General features: G+C 43.5%; 1 protein-coding gene across 4 annotated transcripts in view; it reads left to right on the top strand.

The window, feature by feature from the left end:
• Tmtc1 (transmembrane O-mannosyltransferase targeting cadherins 1) overlaps nucleotides 1-20137 on the top strand; it is a 217429-nt gene that overhangs the window by 124980 nt on the left and 72312 nt on the right. For all 4 annotated transcript variants that reach the window (XM_028892402.2, XM_028892401.2, XM_028892403.2 and 1 more), the window contains one exon: nucleotides 11938-12059. In XM_028892402.2, the coding sequence (XP_028748235.2) occupies nucleotides 11938-12059 (122 nt within the window). The remainder of the gene's footprint in view (nucleotides 1-11937; nucleotides 12060-20137) is intronic.

Below are 20137 nucleotides of genomic sequence, written 5' to 3' on the forward strand. Positions count from 1 at the left end.
AGTCCAGGGCCTCCTGGGGCCTGGTCTCCAGCCCAGTCCTTATTTTCCTTTTGCAACTGCTTCTCAGTCCTCTAGACGCTGTGACTGCTGACTTTCTTCTATTCCTCTGTGGTGAACAGTGGGGCAGAAAACACACTAGAAATGCGTCTTTTTATTCAGTGACTGCCTGAAAACCAGAGGCCAACAGCCAAGCCTTCCCCACGACTTTCTGTTTGTGGGTGATGGCCATGCCACTTGTGAAGCCCATGCCACTTGTGAAGCCCCTCTGCTCTCCTTTCTCTGGAGTTGAAACCTACAAATCATGTTTCCAGGTGTCCTGTGTGATGTGGTCTGCCTGTTCCTGGTGCTCTCTGCTCTGCCTTTGATCTGGGCCCACAGGAGTTTTTCCACATCATTAAATAGTTTTCTTTATTCTTTGCCTTCAGAGGGCAATCACATTCACACAAGTCATACTACTTAATAAGCAAACGGCCTACCTACCGCTCTGATGTTTATGCCTCAGCTGGAAGACTCACCGAGTGTCTTAATAGAAGAATTAGAGTGTTGTGTATTACTAACAGAAGTTTTCATGCATCAATAACAGCTTGATTTGCTTTTCTTGATTTATATGTTGTGTGATTCTCAGTGAACTTTAGTGTCCACAGTCAATGCCCTGATTTAGTGTTTGAAAGGTAATGACTGCACAGTCTCCCAGTCCTGTAATATTATTATTATTATTATTCTTTTTTTTTTTTTTTTTTTTTTTTTGGTTTTTCGAGACAGGGTTTCTCTGTGTAGCTTTGCTCTTTTCCTGGAACTCACTTGGTAGTCCAGGCTGGCCTCAAACTCACAGAGATCCACCTGGCTCTGCCTCCCGAGTGCTGGGATTAAAGGCATGCCGCCACCACCGCTCAGCCGTAATCTTCTTTTTTAACACTTGTTATTTCTCTTACTTCAATGAATGACCAGTCTATGGAACTAACCTGTTACCGTGTAGCAGTAAGACACTTCCTATAATTTTAAACTTAAAAAATCAAATATATTTTTGTAACTCCTTGGGCCATTTAGTCCTTTCTGTTTCTATCAGAATGTAAAGTTTTATTTAAAGGAGCACATTATTTTCATCTGTTCTCAGCCACAAAATATGAAATTATGAGTTTCAGAGTTAAAAGTAGTAGAAACAGGAAGCTGGGAACAAAAAGCCTGTTGTGTTGCTTATCGAATTGGGAAATATGAAACAGGGATGGATTATCAGGTTCTTTAGAAGGTGGGGGGTCATAGTACCCATGGGATGGATGAGCACAGCGTGGGAACAGCTACTCCTCATTAAAAGGGAAATATGTGTTTTATGTGTACATTGCTTAAAGAGCAGAGGGCATTGGAAAGCACGTTTGTAACAGGAATCTTAGTGTTTCTGTCTCTGGTCTACACATGGCACATTCTGTGGAACTTCTTCCTCACTTGCAGCGTATTAAGGATAAATGAAATCATGTTTAGGGCATCTCACTAACGTAAGCTAATAGAAGAAAGGGTTGTCTGTGTGTGCATCTCGTCTCAAGTCCACCATCCCTGATTAACTGCTGAATGAACTCATCAGTCTATTTCCTCAACAGCCTTTTCCATCCCAGAGCATTCTACTGTTGGCCTGAGCCAAGATTCTTGAAGCTTTCTCTCTGTGTTTTTTTCTTTCCCTCCTCTTCCCCCACTGCAGCATTTCTACTTCAGTCATGTCAGCCATACTGGGAGCACTTTTCCTCCCGCTTCCTGCCATTGCCTGGTTCAAGGCCTAAGCCCTAAGTTATTGCCCTGGCCTGACTGGCCTCCTCACTTCTGCCTTGTGGTTCAGCCTTTTCTCAATACAGAATTTTGTTTTTCATTCTTTAGAGACTGTTACCACTCACCTCCTTTCCTCCCCACCCCAGTGTGTGGGGGTGGGGTGGGGTGGGTGTTGCTGTGATTGTGGGGTCAGGATGTGCCCAGGCTAACAAAGCCATCTGTTAAATACTAGTCCAGGGAGGCAATGTCAACTACAATATCAGTTCCACTCTTTATGAACGGCTGTTTCTGAAGTGTGAGCAAAGAGACACCACACCTTGAACAAGGAAAAGCTGTTTCTCCTGCTTCACTGCTGCTTTAAGAGCATATGTGGAGGGTCCCCGTGCCCTGCTGCGTGGTCACTACAGAGGGCACCTTTCCTGGAAAACTCTTCTTATTTTTTGAGACATGGTTTTATGTAGCCCAGGCTGTCCTGGAGCTAGGGTTTTTCTGATTTTAGGCCCTCACATGCTAAGATTACAAATGAGTTACCAGCCCTGGATGATGGAAGATTCTGGTAGGAGAGCTGGAGGGCAGAGGAGGGAGTCCCCGGAGCTTCTTGGAGCCAGCATGTTCCAATAAGTGATTGCATTCGGGCAGAATCTTGTCAAAGGCATACTTTCTTCTCTGTAACCCATCTGGCTCTGATTGCCAGAGGCCTCTAGTGTTTGCAAGAGGATCTGGCCAGTTCCAGTGGCCAGACTGGCTATGGGCTTGTAACCCAGGAGTCTGGCATTTGGTATTGAACAATGATTAATTGGGAAAAAACAGCAATTACTAATGTTGCCCTCCTTGGCACTGCTTTGAAAATTCCCTCTGTTTCAGGCACCACCGCTTGTTTGGATTTGAGTAACTGGCAAGTAAATTTGAGTTTTTATACATTTAGGCTCCCATCATATCAGCATCTTCACTTGAAAATAATTGAACACCAACATTTGCTAAAGAAATATGTTACCCTTGGTTTTTCTGTTGAGAATATTTTTCTCTTAGAACATCACAAGCATTCCCCAAGAAAAGCATGACCCCCACCTCATGATTGTGAGTCTGTTTTGTTCTTTGATGTCAGATTTTACTTTTTATAAAGTGTCCTCTCATTAAATGGTCGAGTGTTTGACAGAAACAGGCCCTTTGATGGGTGTCTCTTCCTTGCTTTGAAACAAAGAAAGTTGGTATGTACATGGCTGGATTTGGAAAATTAGAGGTGTTTGAAACCAATTTAAATTATAAAGCCTGTTTTCCATCCTTTGCCCCATGTTATTAGTCCAGTAAATTTAAGCTGTGGTGAGTTGAACCCATAGTGAAAAATGAGGGAAGAATGCCAGGCCAGTAATTTGTGAAAAGAGCACTCTAACTGCCTCTGTGAGAAAAGAATTATCCACCAGGATTTCACTACCACTTATCTCAGAAACAGAAAAACAGGACCTATTCTCTGAATTGTAACGCATTTTAGTAGAGAAGATATTTTGATTCTAGATGAGGACACTGACTGGGGACAGAAACCAAATCTACCTGATGATGCCTAAATCTCAGTGTCCTTTTCCTTTAGTGCTTAGGAAAGAGGATTCCTAATCTTGTCATCTACTTACAGAGTGACCTGAAGTAAGCCAGACGCTTCTCTGAAGTTTGTTTGATAAAGCAGGGTGAGTTATGGCTAAGAGATGCTCCTGTAAGCCAGGTGGGTCTTCACTAGAACACAGCCATGTGCCCCTTATGTCTCCTCCTTCTCATTAATCCAAGAGCACAGAACAACTGTTCATCCTCTGAGGCAGTTCCATGTGGGCAGATGAAACACAGCTCTCGGCAAGTGAGACAAGAAGAGCTTCTTGTCACTGAAAGATGTTGACAGCATCCTGCATTGGGGGCGCCTGCTTAGCAGAAGTCCCCGCACAAGTGTGGTAGGTAAGAAAACATTTCTGCCAGCCACACCCATCCATAGGACAAAGTGACTTAGAGCACATCTGACTCCTGTTCTGCCTGCTGCCTCAACCCCAGCAGAGGCAGATCCAGTCATCACTCTGCTGTATTTAAATCCATCCTTGATCCTCAATGAGTCCTTACAAAGGGAAGAATGATTGACTGTTCTCCCCTCCCCTCCATTCCTGAGACATTCTTGTGAACTAAGTTTTTTGACCTTGGGTTCTGTGGTTACCCGAGTTTGGATCTGAATGTTCTCCAAAGGTCATGTATTAAAGACATGGTCCCTGCCTGAAGTGCTAATGGAACCTAGCACTTTTTTAGGTTTTAGGTAGGAGGTTAGAGGAAGGAAGTTAGGTCACTGGGGTGTGCCCACTGGAGCTTTGGCTCCACTTGCTCTTCTTTTTGCTTTTTTGTCACTCTGATGGGCTGAGACCTTTCAGTGATGGGCTATACCTTCCCATAGGACCAAAAGCAGCAATCCAACCAATGATGGACTAAAGCTTCAAAACTGTGAGTAAAATAAACTTTTTATCTTTTCCATTGATTATCTCTGGGACATTTTGTTACAGTAGCAAATATCTGCCTAACATAATAGCACTTCTTATATCATGGGTTGTTGCTATTCTACCAAACAAGCCTAAACACATATGACCCACTTCCTGAAGTCTAGATGTCTGATGAGGTCTTACAGTACTTCTCCAAATTCCTCCTCATTCCTGAGTCCCTTCTGTCTGAGTGAACCCTGAGTGTCAATCACATTACATTCCTAGGCGAACCATGCTCAGCAGTTTGTAAATTGTTTAGAACAAGATCAAGATTTAGACTGAAGAAGGGCCATTGTCCCTCAGCTTACTATGTATCTGTGTGGTCCCTAAAATTAATTTATTTTACTTGATTTGCTAAGGACAATTCCATCATAGTGTTTAATTTGTCATGCCAAAAGTAATCATTATCTCCCCTACAGTCCTTTTTAGATATAACAATGATTTGTTATTCAGTAACCAAGGTCTGTGAAGTCTGCCTTTAAAAAAAAAGTGTTTGTGTGTGTGTGTGTGTCTGTGTGTGTGTGTGTGTGTGTGTGTGTGTGTGTGTGTGTACATATGCGTGAGCCTGTACCTGTGGGCATGCATGTGTGTGGAAGTCAGAGAATAGCTTGTAGGAGTCAGTGTGCTTCTTCTACCACATGGATCCTAGCTGTCAAACTCAGGTTGTCAGGCATGGTGGAGGCACCTTTATTCATGGAGCCGTCTCATTGGCCCCAAATGTTATGTCTTAACTGGCTTCAGTCAGTGAGCATGTATATGTCAGGGGTCTGGTCTCGGATGTTGGGTTTCAGGAGAGTAATAGCCATCTTAAACCATTCCTTGATTCCCTTGAGCAGGACATGTGACAAGGAACAGTGCTGTGTAGACTGTAGGACACCTGGGCTTGTGTTCTTCTGGTGCCCTCTCTTAGATGCCGGAAGGGGTGAGATTTTGTAGACCATGTAGCACCTCATCTGGCTTCCTCCACGGGGAAGCACCTGACAGTTGTTGGTGTTCCTACCCTGACATTTTTACCTACACTTGAAGTTGGCTGTAAAAAAAAAGGACAGGCTTTGGAGTCAGTCAGATCTCAGGTGTTTTGTTTTGTTTTGTTGTGGTTAGGATTAGGAGTCTCTCAGACTGGGAAGATGGCTGGGTGGGTCAAGTGCTTATGAAGACTTGAATTTGGACTCCCAGAATCCACATAAAAGTCCAGCATGGTGGCATGTGCTGGTAACCCCTATGCCAGGAGGCAGAACTAGGTAGAGCCTGTGGGCACACGGGACATCTGCATAACTCAAGCATTCAGCTTCAAGTTCCCTGAACGACAGTCTCAAAAATGAAGTGAACTGTGGAGAAAGACATACAGTGTGACCTCTGGACTCCATACACGCTCTTACTGGTGAGCACACACTTCCTCACATACCTGTGCGCGCGTGCGTGTGCACACACACACACACACACACACACACACACACACACACACACGGGGGAGGGGGGGGTCACTATGTAGCCCAGGTTGGACTCCCCAAGTGCTGGGATGGCAGGTGTGCACAGCCGTGCCTAGCTTTCACCCTGAGTTTGAAACCTTCACTTCCCACTGGTTGGATTGACAGGTAATTGCCAAAAGCCACATCCTGAAATTTAATGGCAGCTTTCCCCCAGCATATGTTCCTGCCTCTTCCTGTCCTCCACTAATGCAGATTAGCAGGTCACAGAGGGATTTGTAAATTGAGTAGACCCTTAGAAGATAGCTCATCTTGCCACTTCCTTCCAGTCTAACTCTTTCTAAAACAAAAATATGTAGGTTTTACTCCCTGTTTTCATGTTTGCTCATAACCAAAGCTAGCAATGAAGACAGTCATTTCTGACTCCCCCGTACCTCCCTAAATTACTGAAATATTTTCATTCTAATTGGGTGAAGATTTATTTAGCATTATTTTCTTCTTTGCTGACTTCTCTGAACTCCTTTTGGGTGCTTACCTAGCTTAAAGCAAATGCATGTTTTTATACTCATTATCCTGTAAGTTACCTTTGAAGATGTCTGCCTTGATTTTCTTTAAACATTTAACAACACGTTTAAGTAAAAATCTGACTTTACATTTCCAAGTAAAGTTATAAATTAGCTTATGCTCAGAGTAAGGTAGTCTGAGCACTTCAGCATTCCACCTCATTTAACCCGCAGTGTAATTGTATAATTGTACACTTGAATGAGATAAGAAGTAGAAATCTTGGGAACCAGTGTTGGCAAGAAAGTTCAGACCATTAATTAAGGACAAATCAAACACAAAGCTTTGTTCAGAAAAAACAACCCAGATTCAAAATCAAAGACCAGAAATCCAAAATGTCGGTTTTGAATGCTGTGATTCAACCCGCCTCCGGCTCCGTTCATTAGAGAATCTGGCAGTGCCTCTTGGCCAGGAGTCTGGGCTGGGAAAAAGCAGTGTTTAAATTGGCTGATAGAAGGCGTGGAGTTATGCTCTCTCCTTTTGTCTCAGAGCGGGTATAATCTCTCTATTCATTTCCCCCTTTAAATTTTTACTCTGTGAGCATTTACCAGGAAATGTCAGCACTCAAGAAAGTCAGGAAATGACACCACCAGCCTGAGCCAGGCAGAGTACAGGGCAGCCACACTGGTGTTGAACCCATTCTGCCACAGTTGAACTCGTCCCTCCAATATCAGTCTAAGAGAATAAACAGTTGTCCAACCTGAGATATGGAGTATGCTCATCTCCTAGGAGACTGTCCTTGACCCATCTTCTTAGAGCTTTGTCAGGGGTCCTGACTGAGTGTGCAGAGTGAGGAGTGAGGCACCTGTAACCCGCCCCCAGGAATCGGTTTGAATGGTGTGTGTGTGTGTGTGTGTGTGTGTGTGTGTGTGTGTGTGTGTGTGCGTGCGCGTGCGTGTGGAGGCCAAGGGGGAAATCTGACTGTCATTCCTCTGCCAACTCACCTTGGTTTTTGAGGCAGGGTCTCTTACTGGCCCAACGTTCATCAAGTAGGTCAGGCAGGCTGTCTAGTGAACCCCAGGGGTCTACTCATTTCCACTCCCCCTGCATTGAGATTACAGGACACTATGACATCTGGCTTTTTACGTGGGTGTTAGGATCCAACCCAGGTCCTCATGTTTACAAGGCAAGCATTTTATCAACTAAGCTATCTCTCCAGACCCCATCTTTCTGGTTTTTAGACAACACTATAAATATTTATAGCTTCACTAATCTTAAAATAAGAGGTTTACCAAGGGGCTGAAGCCTAACAAGAAAGCAGTGATCAACACTGTTTGGAGACAGGAACATGCCTGGGTGTTCTGGAGCCAGCCTCACCAGCTCACCTGTGCCAGACTTCCGATCTTCCTTAAAACTGTGCTTTCTCTTCTATCCCTGCAGCCTTCTCTCTGCTGCCCTGAGCCCGAGTCCCAGCAGGACACATAGGGTGAGAGTGGCAACTTAGAGAATGAATTCATCTGGTTTTTGTTGACATAACAAAATATGAGGCAAAATCCTTTTAAAAGAGGTTTGTTTGGCTTACAGTTTTGAAAGCTCAAAGTCCACACAGCATGACACAGACTTTGGTGAGGGTTCCCCTTTGCCTGTATCATAATCATGGAGGAAGTATGCATATAGCGCTCATTTGTGTGGTCTTCTTCATAAGGTCTAAAGGATTCACTCATGCTAATAACTACATCAAATCTAATCACTTTACAGGACTCTATCTCTGAATGTCATTATCAAGTTAAGTTTTCATACTCTTAATACTTTGAACATGAGCCTTGGGATTAAGTCCTGCATGAGCCTGGAGGAACAATCAGTATTCAAAGACTAACATAGACATTCTAGGCAGGAGCTGGCCATAGATAGGCAAGCTAGTCACTGCCAGAGAAAAGCAGAGGCTGGAAAGGTTGCTAGGGTAAGAATGTAAACAGCCACTCAGAATGTGACTGTCAGTGGCTTCACTGGGGAATGGATTCAAGATCCTTTGTGCAGAGCAGATGGACTCTCTGATGCATGTACCTCAGCATGGTCCATTGCAGTCTGGAACAGTGTTCTTGGTTTCTGAAGTAGAGTGCTGAGGGTAAGGTCAGTCTTTCAGCCACATCAGTCTATTATCTATCTAATTGGCCTGGCTCAGTCTATTATCTCCATCCATAAGAGCATTGCTACACATAACAGCTTTTGTGGTGTTTTGAATGAACCATGGAGTTAGATCTATTAAAATGGAGAATCAGAGATTGATTTCTTCTGGACGTTAGCTTTCAAAGAGCTGAAAGTGAAAGTCAACAATCTCTACAAACTAAAACTGAATAAAAAGATTATTTTCAAGGTACTCAGTATAGATTCAAGGATAATGAGGAGCTGAGAATAAAGAAGGCACTCACTCTGGGCTTTATCTTCAGTGTTTGGTAGTGAGAAATCCCTGACCTGGTACAACAGGATTCTGAGGTGGGTGTTTGTTGTTTGCTATGTGTCCAGGTCTTGAACTGAAATACCCTTGGCAACCTTAGACTGTTGCCTGAATTAGAAGGACAGTGTCCTAATTAACTGTCTGGAATTATCCAAGAAGAGAATCCTAATTAAGGAATTTCTGAGGTTAGACTGGCCTGTGGGCATGTCTGTGAGGGGTTGTCTTGATTATTAATTGATGTAGGGAGACCCAACTCACTGTAGGTGACACCATTCCCTAAGCATGTGGTCCTAAACTGCATAAGAAAGCTACCTGAGCATAAGCCTACCTTCCGACCACCAAGCCACACTCTGGTTCCTGTCTTACTTCTTTGGTTGTGAACCAAGTTCCTTGGATAGAGGTAATAGTATGTAGACTAGCAATCAGGCCTGCCTTCAAATTCCTGCCCTGACTTCCTCCAGTGATGGACTGTGACTTGGACATGTAAATCCAATAAACCGTTTCTTCCTCTAGGTTGCTTTTGGTCAGAGTGTTTAATCACAGCAACAGAAAGAAAACTAAAACAGACAGCTTGTAGCTTTTAAACACTGTCAACTGGCTCCTCGTTTTCTTCTTCTTTTTCACATTTTTATTTGGCAGTCTGGGGAGATCCTAGAAATATATACATATGTATGTATATGTGCATGATGCATATACACATAACATTCCTCTGTGCCTACTTGATTTGGAAGCCACTAAAATGACATTTATCCCCTTTCTTCTAAGGAGTTTGGTTCCTGTAGGTCATTACTAACAGAAAGAAATCATTTGAGAGAAACTGTTCAAATTGTAGGGAATCTCTCCAAGAGATTTCATTACTCTGCACGTGGTAGTTAATAAGACAAAGATTTTAATAAAATCCTGGTGACAAATCTTTTACTTTGCATATTTAGAGTATTTGTAGTTCCTGGTAGGGAATTTTATTTATGTTTTTTGATATTATCTTATTCTTTTCTAGTTATTAAAAGCAATATAGTACTTTAAATATTTATGGGAATCATTAAAGATGCAGTATGTGACATGGAAAGTTCTACTTGGTTTCCTTCTTCTTTGTTTTTTATTAGCATGTGTTAATTATACATAATAATGGGTTTCATTACGGCATTTTCATACATTATATAATGTATTTTTAGCACTTTGCCCTCCATTATCCTTTCCCGGTTCCCTCTACTGATCTTCCCACCTTGTACTCTTCTGTTTTCATGCTTTAAAAAAAAATTATCTCATTCAGGTTCCTTATAAGATCCTGGGTGAGTGTTTATTTACAGGAGTGGAGGCTGCTTACCTGTGGCCATACCAGCAATGGAAATGCCTCTTCCTCCCCTAGCAACCATTAGCTGCCTATAGACCAAGTTCTACTCTTAAGCTTTTGTTTGTTTCTGAAACAGTCTCCCTGTGCAGCACAGGCTAGCCGGGGACTGGCAGCAGTCCTCCTACCTCTGCCTTATGAATACTGGGGTTACAGGGTCTACCACTAAACTAACAACATTATTCAATATCCTCAAGTGTATTTTAACTAAAACTCTTCAAGCACATCTGTTGCATATAAACACACGGAAGTACAGTTCCATCTACATTGTCTATTACAACATGTAAATATAAAAAAGTCACTTTTCTTCTTTAAAATTATTTTTATTATTTAAAACGATTATTAAATTTATGTGTATTTTGATCACATTCTCCCCTCCCCCAGTTTGTCCAGATCTTCTCCTCCTTCCTACTGCCCAGCTTCAGTTGTACCCCTCCCCTGGAGAAAGTTGATCTCTTTCCCAGCAGGTACAGACAGCAGTGCTGTTGTTAACCTCCACCCGAGTGCTAGGTTTACGTTCGTTCATTCATTTTTTAAAAATATACAAAATAAAATATAGTAAGATAAAAACAAAACTATCACATTAAAGTCAGACAAGACAAACCAACATAAGGAAAAGAGCCCAAGAGAGGGCGCAAGAAAAGAGACCCACTTGTTCACACACTCAGGAACCCTATAGAAACACTAACCCAGAAGCCGTAATAGAAGCCAGAGGGCCCGGTGCAGACCTTGCAGGCCCTGTGCTTGCTGCCTCAGTCTCTATGAGTTCATAGGAGCTTTGCTCATGTTGATTAAGAGGGCCTTGTTTTCCTGGTGTCCTCCATCCTCTCTGGATCTTACACTCTTTCTGCCTCCTCTTTCTCCTACGGGGTTCCCGGAACTCTGTGGAGAGAGATTTTAGTTAATAGAACCATTACAAGTTAATTTTCACTAATTTTAGTTACACAAAGACTAAGAAATATCTTTACAAATACTAAGAAAATGTCCTTTACCAATTTAGTGAGTTTTCTTCTTCTTCTTCTTCTTCTTCTTCTTCTTCTTCTTCTTCTTCTTCTTCTTCTTCTTCTTCTTCTTCTTCTTCTCCTCCTCCTCCTCCTCCTCCTCCTCCTCCTCCTCCTCCTCCTCCTCCTCCTTCTTCTAATTTTCTATTAGTTTTTTTTTTTTTTTTTTTTTTTTTGAGATAGGGTTTCCCTGTGTATCCCTGGCTGTCCTAGAACTCACTCTGTAGACCAGGCTGCCCTCAAACTCACAGACATCCACCTGCCTCTGCCTCCTGAGTGCTGGGATTAAAAGTGTGTGCCACCACCCACCCAGCTCATAGTGGTTTTTTTAATTTAAAAAGTTTTGCAGCCTGTCCTGGTAGCCATGCCTATGATCTCAGTAATGGGGAGGCTTTGGGAAAAGGATTGTTGTATGTCAAGGCCAGCCAGGGCTACAGAGAGATCTTGTCTCTAAATAAATTAAATAAATAAATAATAAATAAAAGTCTGCTTTACCTTAGTTTGAGAGGTACCAGGAAACCTGCAATTCAGCTGACCCTCAAGGGCACCCTCAATTTTGCCATCAGAACAGCATCTCTTTTATGCAAAACTTGGCTCCTGCTAGTGACCCTTTTGGCTTCTTCTTTAAGAGAGGGTACCACTGTATCTCAGTGCCTGGCTCTGCCCAGCTGCTTTGCCCTCTGTACAGTCCCCAGGCCATGGGAGAGGGGTGGGGACAGACTGAGCAGCAAAGTTCTCAGGCTTCCCAGAGTGGTGGGCAGTGATCACCACCAACTGTGCCCATGTCACATGTGTCTGGTGACAGGTGTGTATTGGGCACAGATGGGTGTGTGACGAGCCAGCACCTCTAACTGGGTCTTCCTGTGGTCAGTTCAGCTCTAGGATGACATGCTGTCTGAGGCAGAGTTGAACAGAGATCCACATGTCCTTTCCCTGTTGTGTGTTTCAGAGGCTGGAGCACAAGGAAGTGTTGGCCGGCTTGCTGTTCCTCGTGTTCCCGTTCATTCCAGCCAGCAACCTCTTCTTCAGGGTGGGCTTTGTGGTGGCCGAGAGAGTCCTGTACATGCCTAGGTAATTACCTCCATCTATCACAGGAACCCTGAGAGCTCCAGAGAGACAGTCCTCTGTGAGGCAGTGGATCCTTCTGAGCCCTGCTGTCATCTCCAGGGACCAGGCTTGCTCGTGTGCCCTGACTCACAGGCTTAGAGGTACAGCTTCAGAGTGAGACAGGAATTATAATTTCCAATATTAGGGATATAAGCAGCAGTTGCTTACCAAATTGCCATTGTCCAAATATGTTTTATAATTATACTTGTGATATTTCTAAATACTTGTTGATTTACCCAATATTACTATATTCAGTTTATTTTTATCCCCCCCCCCTTTTAATTTAGAAAGTAGGAATTAAACTTAAAAAAATTATCTTTGGAGAAAATGGTTCAAAAATGACAAAAAAATATTTAGCTGTAGCTTCCAGGTTGCTTAGCTTTGCACATCTGCCCTTTGTTGTAGCTTGCCATGTGCCATCTTATTTGATGTCATTGTCCCAGGGCCACTTTCCTGGAAATGTCACTGAGTCAGGGGACAGTCTTGTTCTGACATTTGCTAGTTATATGACCTTGAGCAAGGTACGAAGCTTTTTTTACATCAAAGGGAGAAATTGGTGATACACATCTACAATCCCGGCATTTGGGAAGTGAGCAGGAGAATCAGGAGTTTGTGGTCATCCTTGACTAGCATCAGTCCAAGGGCAGCCAGTGCTACCCAAGACAAAACAAACTCTGCCTTATGCTGTTGTGTCCTGAACAGGGCTTCAGAGTTCGTTACTTTAGGAGTCATCTGATTCAGGTGAAAATAAAACTGCACTATAAAGAAAATGTCAGTATTTCCCAGAGCAAGTGCCTGCCTCGGGGATTCAGCCTGGGTTTGCTTATGTCAGACTCAGCCAAGAGTCTTACACCAGTGTCAGCACCTAGCCTTTGTCCCAAAGACGACCATCCTTTCCTCTCGGAGGCCCTGCCTGGGTACCTAGCAGCACTCCTCCTTGCCAACGACTGTTGGACCCTGCCCATGCCACCATTGTACCCAGCATGGCTACTGGCCCTGCAGAGGGATGGTCTCGGCAGATGCCAAAGCCTCTTGATCAGAGGTTTGTTGACTTCCTGCCCTTGAGCCATGTTCCTGAGGCTGATAGAAGGCTGGGTGACTCCAGCCCTCCCTTGAGTTCTTAGTCTTCATAACCGTATGTGAGTTGAGCTGATGAGGATGCGAGGTGGAGACAGATCTGGCAGCTTTAGTGCAGTGACCCAGAACGCAGCAGCGCCTTTCATGTTCCTGGCCAGAGGCGAGGACTGGCATGAGGGTACTCTGGCTTCTAGCTATCTTTCTTCTCCTAAATGAGCACTGGAGGTATGAGGGTCCAGATACTTGAATTCTTTCTGATGAACAGCTTTGGGTTTTCACAATGGAGCTAAGTTATATCTAGTTTCCAGTTTCAACACATCTCCTGAATGATCTTAGGGTCTCAACTCCTTTTTTTGTTGTTGTTGTTGAGACAGTGTCTCACTATGTAGCACTGGCTGGCCTAGAACTTAGCATGTAGACCAGGCTGGCCTTGAACTCAGAAAAATCTGCCTGGTTCTACTTTCCCAAGTACTGTGGATAAAGGCATGTAGCATCATACCCAGAGAGGGTCTCAGCTCTTGAAGACCTGTTACAATCTTAAGAGTCTTTGTAGATGGATTCCAGGGGTTTATTGAGGCCCAGGAAGAGAAAACCATTAACTCCTGGTTAAAAGAATGAAATATACCTCTGGCCCTCAAGGAGACATAACATTCTGATCTGCTCCAAAGATTACATTACACATTATTGTGTCCTCCTTTTAGAGCAAATACAGCATTTAAAAAAAAAATGTTAATATAGCTGGGCCTGTCAATCACCTCATCAAGATACCACCCCTCGGAAATAATGTGACCCCTAAAGCCATGGTGAGGAGATGGAAGGAATAATTATTCCTTTAATGAGATAAAGTACTAATCCTTCCCTGAAACTGTAGCCTTGTGCAGTCACTCACAAGAACCCTGACATATAGCTCTGCTAAACTTACCTCTCTTTCTGAGTTACTTGGAGAAGTATAACTTCCCCTTTTCCCTTTTTCTATCCCTTTTCCCAAAGCCTGCACACACTTTCACCAGTTGAATCTTTGGCTTTTGAAAATGCTAATTTAGAATGAAAAAAAAAGATAATTGCACCCTTAAAGGTCATGTTAGCACCCATAGAAGAATGGATCCAACACATAGTCAATATTAAGTCTCATAACTATAGTGATGGCACTTCGGGCTTTCTCACTTTGTCTGAAGCCTCCCACATCCTTTACCATATGACTGCTTTCAAATTACATGGTTTTCTCTCTCTTTTCTATTTCCCTCCTTCTGGAAACTGCTGAAGTTTAAGGTTGTTTACCCCCTTGTTTTCTTCCAAACTCCAATAAAATTGTTCTCAAGTTTCCTTCCAAGTCCTATGGACTAAGGACCCACAAAAGGAAACTCTGTAATTGCAAGAAGGGAGGGAAGGAGAAAGGGAAGGAAAAAGAAAGGAGAAGGCAGAGAAGGAAGAAGGAAGCAAGGAAACTTAGCCATCAGTGTTCCTGGGGAAAGTGAGCTTCCTACCCAGTTTACATCACAGAGAAATCCGACCAGCCTCCTAGAAACCTGCCTGGGTCCAGCAGCCTGGAGGGACTGATCTGGCTATGTTACTAGAAAAAGCCAGATTGAGCCTGACTCATAGTGTGCCCTTTTATCTTCTTCCTTTGTGATTAACAATGCATACACCACTCAAGCCTTCTGCCTTCTGTTCTCCTTCCAGCCTAACCCAGAAGAGACCCTTATCTTATTTGCTGCCAGAAATCTTTGGATAAAAGAGAGAGAACTTGGCTATTTGCTTGGCTTCTGGGGTCAAAGTTTTACCATCAAAACACACAGAATAACATTTTCTTGCTCTGATAAATGTCACTTTTGTGTATGTCATATTTGTGCAGGCAAAGGAGTCTGGGGCTAAAATCATTCTTTCAATGAAAGTTTTCTCTTTTATCCTGACTCCAAGAGAAGCATATAATTTTATGGCTATCTTTCTTGCATTTTATATAAAAAAGACCCACTGGAAGGGGAAAAAACAAAAACAACTAAAACTCTGTAGAACTGATGAAGCAAAAATAGTTGATGAAAGCTCTTGGTAATTTAGAGAAAACAGTTGGGTATTCACCCTCATGCCAGTTGAGATCTTTTCACTCTGGGGGCAGAAAGTACACCCCCACTGGCTGCAGGAGAGCCTGTATGAGCAGAAAGGGGGACAGACTCCACGGGAGTCAGAGAAGGCAGAAGTTTAGTGGTTCATAAGTTCATGTACTTATACCAATAAGTACATGACCACATGTATCCACATATTACCTGTCTATCTTACATTGTATGACATTTACACTATAAAACATCATAGATAAACACAGTACTTGAAGCAAATACTACTGTACAAGTGAGCTTGTAGTTTCAAGAATGTTTTTTATGAGTGTTTGTTAAATGCTTGGAATTGTCTTGTTCAAGCAGGACTTTGATAAACTGGGTTATTTATAGCACTAATCACATGCTTTATCCATGTTCCAAGAGTAATACAGCTCTCATGAACACGAAAACACTCTGCATGGCAACATGGCTTCTCCCATTTTACTCAGTTCATGAACCATGCTCACATACACTCTTTCATACAACCGTTTGAAACCAGTTTGCAAGCAGTATTAATCTTGTAATACACACAGTTAAGCCTCCAAGGGGTTAAAGGACTCATCTCTGACCACAGAACTGCTGAATTCTCATGACTGTTTCTGATTCTTGGGTCTCTCAAGAGTTCCCTTTCCTTCATCCTGAAGCTACAGACAGTCTGCACCTAGGACTCCTGCACTCCCTCTACTTGCTAATGGCCTGAGATCTTAGGACACTGGTGCAGAGATAACTGTTTTGACCTGGAATGTATACAAATGTTATAGATTTCCTGCCTACCCCCTCTGTTCAGCAGAAACCAACTACCTACTCCTAATATTATTACAGCACAAGAATCTTAATGTTATTATTTATTATTTAATGTACAGTGGGCATAGTACAGCCTAAAAGAATGTCCTTTTAGAAAGGAAAGAAATTAAGAGCTTGTGAATTTAAATAATTGGCCCCAAATCAACAAGTGTCAGGGTTGAGATACAGACCAAGGATTTTGTCCAGCTTCAGAGACTGGCTTTATTTACCAGGAAAGGCCTCATAAATCTTAGTGCTGTCAGGTGAACTATGAAAAAGGAAGCACTGTATTGCAAAAAGCCCAAGAGAAAACTATGTCCGTTATCAAAGTGGAAACGGATGACAGTTGCCCTCGTTGTCCTGAATACACACTGGAAAGTGACGCAGCAGTCTTTCATAGAGACTCACACATGAAGAGACTGTCCAGCCCAGCCCAGGAGCACAGCACCTCATGCGGGGACTGGGGAGCTGATCAGCAGTGCCACTGGGATGTTTTTCTTTGACCAAACAAACTCTCACCTCCAAATACATTCAGTCCCTGGAGAATTTCCCGTCAAGTCTTTGAGATGGAGAAGAAACAAGGCAGAAGTGGAGGGTGCTCTAAGTATTGGCTTACAGCAGCCTGCAGCTTCTGAATAGTCGCCATTGGCTGGGGGCACAACCGCCACCAGCTCTCAGCTGAGTGTCCCGGGCTTTACTTCTGAACCATCTGGGGATAACACCCAGAAAACTGGAATTAAAAACTTACTGTGAGATAACTTGTGAGAAGAAGCCTCAGCAGAGCAAAATGAAGTCAAAGGACACATTCCTTCAGATCCTTTAGAGAGAGTGCTTAAAAGTGATCAAAGTAAAGGGTTATGTCCGGCTCGTAATGTTAGTTTTATTTTAGATAATCTCAGTGGATTGCTGGAGCTTGTTCACATATTAGGTACACTTTCAGCTGTGCTCGTTGGTACGGGACTGTGATCCTAGCTACCCCCACCCCCAGTCTTTCTTCCTAGTATTGCCACATTAATTAAATCTCCTTCTTCTGCTTTTCACTTACTTAGCTCTTTTAATTGGCTTGTTGAAGGTGGGTGGTCAAACCCAACTGTGACCCTAAGTCTGATAACACCCCCAAGTCTGATGACTTGATTTTGATTCCTGGAAATCACGTGGTAGAAGGAAAGAACCTACCCCCACAAGTTGTTCTCTCTCTCTCTCTCTCTCTCTCTCTCTCTCTCTCTCTCTCTCTCTCTCTCTCTCTCTCTCTCTCTTTCTGTCTCTCTGTCCCTCTCTCTTTCTGTCTCAAGACAAAAGGAGGGAAGGGACAGAGGGAGGAAATGAATCCTAGTGATGACTAGAGCTATTTATTCACTGATGGCTCTGTAGGTTTGCTTATAACTCTGCAGGTTCATTCAGACACTGTCTGGAGCTAGGCATGTAAGGGCTCCTGTGTGTTCTGTGTGGAAATCTCTTGTCATCAGCCCAGAGGCTCCTAAACCAGAGTAACCAGAGCAAGGTAGTCTCAGGTTCCATTTCCTTGGAGAAAAAAGCATGTAGTTTCTCATTTGCTTGATTTTCCACTTTCTCTGTGAGGCCTCATCCTGCCCCTGGCGATAGAAAGAACATGTTTCTTTTGCTTGCTACTGGGAACTGCACTAAAACAGATGTTGAAGGATGAAGTTTCAGAACGGAGGAGTGTGCCACTTGCTGTAGTGTTTGTATCTGAAAGAACTTGGTGGTTCCCAGGAAACTGCAAACCTAGCAAAGGGTGTTTTCTATGGCTTAACATTTCTGAAGCCATGTGTCAATTCAAGGACTTTGGAAAAAACAATTTATCATGTTATTTGATACAAAAATCGATGCCAAATGGTAAGGAGAGGTTCTCCTTCATTCTTACAGAGCAGGTCCCAGCAAATTGTGTGACCCATGAGTCAAGTCTAGCCCTCTACTGTTTACAAATAAATTTTGTTGGAGCACAGACATGCTCATGCATTTCCATGGTGTGTGCCTGCTGTCACACAAACAGATTGAAGGAGAGTGACAGAGGCATTGTGGCCTACATAGAGGTGAAGGAACTTGCCCTCTGCTCTCCAATGGTCTGGATATTTATGTCTGATAAAAGGAGTTGACAATAAATAGATTAACAGGAGTAAAGGCAAACAGGTGCATTAATGTTCACGGACAGCACATTAACTCAGAAGCTCAGAGAAGGCTAAAGCCTCTGTACGCTCCTCTTAGGAAAGAGGCCAGTGGGGCACAGAGGTGGGTCTAGAAAGGAGATGAGAGGCCCAAAGAGTAGACGGGCTGACACCGTGCTCTGAGCGTGGACACTGACACGGTGCTCTGAGTGCAGACGGTGGGCTCTAGGTAGAGACCGTGAGCTGACAGTGCTCTGGGTGTGGACAGTGGGCTGACAGTGCTCTGGGTGTGGACAGTGGGCTAACAGTGCTCTGAGTGAGGTGATTGGTTTTCAGTCTCTTTTATGGTAAGAGTTTAATCTTTCTCAGTTGATGTCATTTCCCTAAGGAGCTTACAGGCAATTGTATTTCCCCTTGGCTGATCCAGTTTTTAGGCAGATACAGGAACTCAAAGAAAGCCCTTCCATGTGTTTCTGTGAAAATAGGATTGAGAGACATGAAGAAGGGAGGCTGGGATGGGGAAGGTCAGGGAGGCCTTGAGGCTGCTGCTCCAGTCTAGCAGGTAAATGCAGGGCCCTTGTTTTGTGAGCCCCAATATAGAAAACATCGGCACTATTTACTGCCTAGCCTTTTAGAGAAGGAGTTTGCAAGCTTCTCAATTTTAGCATTCTGTCAGAGTCTGCATATCTGGCTTGTTGAATGCTAGCTTTGGGGCTCTCGGTGGGTTCTTGAACTCATCTGAGTTTTTAGTTTCTTTGCTTAGGACATGGATGACACAGGATTTGAAGTTCAAGTTAGAAGACATATGCAGAGTGTTATTCTTGCTCTGAAAATGCTGTTGAGAGCTAAGATGACGCTCTTAGCACAGTGCCTGGCACAGAGGAAGTACCTGTGAACACCTGGATATACAAACAGTAATGGTTTCAGACATTGTCTTCATTATTCTTGTCTGCTGACACGGCTGTGCACTGCCAGCAGCTCCTGGGATCCCACCCTCTTCCTTCCTCCTGTCTGTCACAGGCAGCTCTGGTTCCTACAGCTAGGAAGGTCTCATGAATACAGAGCTAAGATGAACATAGGTGACATGGTGGGTGGGACAGGATCCAGCCTGTCACATTAAAAACCCTACAGCAGGGCAGCATGTGGGGCAAGGTGCTGGGTCTGAGTTCCTGGGCCCTTTGTTCACTAGATAGAGCCTATGGCTCCTGTAGCTTTGTGAGAAGCCACGGTGCCGAGTCAAATATAGACAGTGCTGGCCACACAAGATAGCCTGCCCCTTAGCAATCTTTGTGTAGAGGAGAGTGGGAAGAGAGTAAGCTTGGGAATGCAAATGTCTGCATGGTATGTTCTCCATGCATTTCAGGTCTTCACTCATATGTCTGCAGGTTCTTATTTGACCATCCATGTTGAAATACCCATCTTTCCATTGCATGATTTCTTCATGCAGCATATTATAACACACATGCTCTGTATTTAATCTACTTAATTCCTTTACTGTTCTTCCCCATGTTCTAGGATTATGATTACAGCCTTGTTTTTCACTGATAAGTTCTTGGTGTCTGTAATAGTCTTATATACATAGTATTTAGTAAATTATAATGAATGAGGGCTGGCCCTCAAGTGAGCTTGATCCCCAGCATTCATGGAAAGATAGTGTGTGAGTGGCAAAAGGTACTTTCAGAGATGTGATGCTGTGCCAAAACTTGGGAAAGCTGGGGCAGAGCCAGTGAGAAAACCTTGCTAGTCCAGCTCAGGAGGCAGCCTGTGGGTGGATTTGGAAAATGGAGAGACCTTAGCTGGTCTACTGGGAGGCCTTGTAGGTGGCACATCTCTGGTTCTTGATGACTGCTATCCCTCCCAGACTATCCTCTAGGCTCCTGGGGTAGGACCTGCAGTGGCCCAGGCTCTGAATTCAGACACACCTTGCCACATCTTGTGATGAAGGCATGAGGAAGCCTGTGCCAGAGAA

Source organism: Peromyscus leucopus, chromosome 3 (genome assembly GCF_004664715.2).
Source record: "Peromyscus leucopus breed LL Stock chromosome 3, UCI_PerLeu_2.1, whole genome shotgun sequence".
Lineage (NCBI taxonomy): Eukaryota > Metazoa > Chordata > Mammalia > Rodentia > Cricetidae > Peromyscus > Peromyscus leucopus.